Source organism: Phyllobates terribilis, unplaced genomic scaffold, assembly GCF_046119375.1.
Source record: "Phyllobates terribilis strain yellow unplaced genomic scaffold, ASM4611937v1 Scaffold_5__5_contigs__length_657084704, whole genome shotgun sequence".
Lineage (NCBI taxonomy): Eukaryota > Metazoa > Chordata > Amphibia > Anura > Dendrobatidae > Phyllobates > Phyllobates terribilis.
In genome coordinates this window covers 251,468,001-251,470,850 of record NW_027362765.1, presented here as the reverse complement: position 1 = coordinate 251,470,850, position 2,850 = coordinate 251,468,001, and the positions used below count along the sequence as shown (strand labels likewise).

General features: G+C 46.8%; 1 protein-coding gene across 2 annotated transcripts in view; it reads left to right on the top strand.

Moving 5' to 3' along the window:
• The first annotated feature begins 83 nt into the window (after positions 1-83).
• Positions 84-2,850, top strand: part of HID1 (HID1 domain containing) — a 49,121-nt gene continuing 46,354 nt past the window's right edge. Inside the window, exon 1 of one of the 2 annotated variants that reach the window (XM_073684020.1) lies at positions 84-298. In XM_073684020.1, the coding sequence (XP_073540121.1) occupies positions 233-298 (66 nt within the window). In that variant the 5' untranslated portion in view covers positions 84-232. The other variant, XM_073684021.1, reaches the window with a different exon arrangement.

Sequence of the window (2,850 nt, the reverse complement as noted above, 5' to 3'; positions counted from 1 at the left end):
TGGGCGGAGACTAATACAATGTGGGCGGAGTCTAGCGAGGTCACCGTGACCAGTCCGTGCTGTAGAGTTAGAACACATACGTCAGCTGAGTGGGCGGGTCTAGTGACGCAGTAGGGGCGTGGCATTTAACGTTGATTGACTGATCCGGTTCCCTGGCTGCTGCAGGCGGATCTGGTAGGGATCCGGACCGGGCCGTGAACAGGCGGGGCTTATAGCTCGTGCCGGTACCGGAATGGGGAACACCGACACGAAGCTGAACTTTAGGAAGGCGGTCATCCAGCTGACAACGAAAACACAGGTACCGGGAGCTGGGGGAGGGGCCGCGAGTCCACACCTATGGACATAGGGGCTGCACGGGACAGGTGTCTGTGTTACATATGGTGCGGCAGGGGATGCAGGTGCGTGTCACACATAGTCATCCACTCCACGATCGTGTGCAGTGCACTCACACCGTGTACTGGGTGTTATACATGCATCGTGTAGCCTCTGTAATAATATGTCATGTCTGGCCAAGATCCCCAAATGTGTGTGTGATTACATTATATATATATATATATATATATATATATATATATATATATATATATATATAATTAGTGTTCTACATGGCTGATGGTCTGGGGGCATGTAAATAGTGCACATTGTAGTGATTAACAGGCACATTGGTGTTGCAGGGGTTGTCCCCACTACTCAGACAGCCATGTCTATCAGCATGTTAGCCCCCAGTATGATAATACCACCTGTACCTCTAATGGTGGTGTTGGCACAGGTTCGCTACATTGTTACGTCACGTGATCCCTGTGGCCAATCAGCGCTGGCTTCATTCTCCCACCTTGGGACGAATCAGACATCAAGAGGAAGTGAGCGGCCAGCCGCAGTTTTGACTTCCTGTTGATCTCTGATATGTCCAAAGGTGGGAGAATGAAGCCAGCGCTGATTGGCCACAGGGATCACGTGACGTAACAATGTAGCGAACCTGTGCCAACACCACTGGAACGGCATTAGATGTGAGTATAGCGGTTGTCCAAGTAGTGACCCCCTTTTAAAGCGGACCTATCACCCGGTCAAAATTGGCCATTTTTTGCTCGTAGAGATACCCCTCACACAATCTTATGAGCACCGTCCCTTCGGTAAAGACTATGAAAATTAGCACTGAATAAAAAGGCCTGTATCTCTGGAACTGTATTGAGAATTTTTTTTCAAAGTAACAAAAAAAAAACCCAGAAAAATAAGGGCAGCAGCGGATCCGATCCCAGGTTCTCTTTTAAAGGGTGATTCAAGGAAATAAATAGCTTAAAGTCTTTAGAGTAGTTGAAAAATAAATAATAATACTCGCCCTCCATGTTCCAGCACTTACTCAGTCCCCACTGGTCCCTTCCATGACAGATCGGAGATGCCTGCTCAGGCATTTATGGCCATTTCCGGGCTGTCCAGGATAGGACCAGGAACCACAGACTAGTAAGGGACCAATCAAGCCCTAGAATGGAAGCCGTGGGGGATCAGGGTGGGAACACCTCCTTAATATACAAAACACATTCTGAGTTCATGTCCCACTCCCGACTTCCAAATTTGCTGGAAAACCTTTGACTTCAGGTAAATTCTGAACAAGTTCCTGTTCTTTATAAAATGCACTGAATTCAGTTGTTATAGATGAAGACCTTGGGTGACTGTGCTGCGCCAATACACGAAGGCTAGTACACACCCTGAAGTCTGCTCTTTTATATAGTGCCGCAGAGTAGTTATGTCTTATATATATATAAATCTCAAAAAAATAAAGGGAACACTCAAATAACACATCCTAGATTTGAATGAATGAAATATTTTCATTGAATACTTTGTTCTGGACAAAGTTGAATGTGCTGACAACAAAATCACACAAAAATCATCAATGGAAATCAAATTTATTAACCAATGGAGGCCTGGATTTGGAGTCACCCCCAAAATTAAAGTGGAAAAACACACTACAGGCTGATCCAACTTTGATGTAATGTCCTTAAAGTAGTCTGACTGCCATTAGGTACCGAGATGAGATCCTCAGACCCCTTGTGAGACCATATGCTGGTGCAGTTGGCCCTGGGTTCCTCCTAATGCAGGACAATGCCAGACCTCATGTGGCTGAAGTGTGTCAGCAGTTCCTGCAAGATGAAGGCATTGAAGCTATGGACTGGCCTGCCCGTTTCCCAGACCTTAATCCGATTGAGCACATCTGGGACATCATGTCTCTCTCCATCCACCAACGTCACATTGCACCACAGACTGTCCAGGAGTTGGCGGATGCTTTAGTCCAGGTCTGGGAGGAGATCCCACAGGAGACCATCCGCAACCTCATCAGGAGCATGCCCAGGCTTTGTAGGGAAGTCATACAGACACGTGGAGGCCACACACAATACTGAGCCTCATTTTGACTTGTTTTAAGGACATTACATCAAAGTTGGATCAGCCAGTAGTGTGTTTTTCCACTTTAATTTTGGGGGTGACTCCAAATCCAGGCCTCCATTGGTTAATAAATTTGATTTGATGACTGCTTTGCACACTCTTTGCATTCTCCTGGTGAGCTTCAAGAGGTAGTCACCGGAAATGGTCTTCCAACAATCTTGAAGGAGTTCCCAGAGATGCTTAGCACTTGTTGGCCCTTTTGCCTTCACTCTGCGGTCCAGCTCACCCCAAACCATCTAGATTAGGTTCAGGTCTGGTGACTTTGGAGGCCAGGTCATCTGGCGTAGCACCCCATCACTCTCTTTCTTGGTCATATAGCCCTTACACAGCCTGGGGATGTGTTTGGGGTCATTGTCCTGTTGAAAAATAAATGATGGTCCAACTAAACGCAAACCGGATGGAATAGCGTGCCGC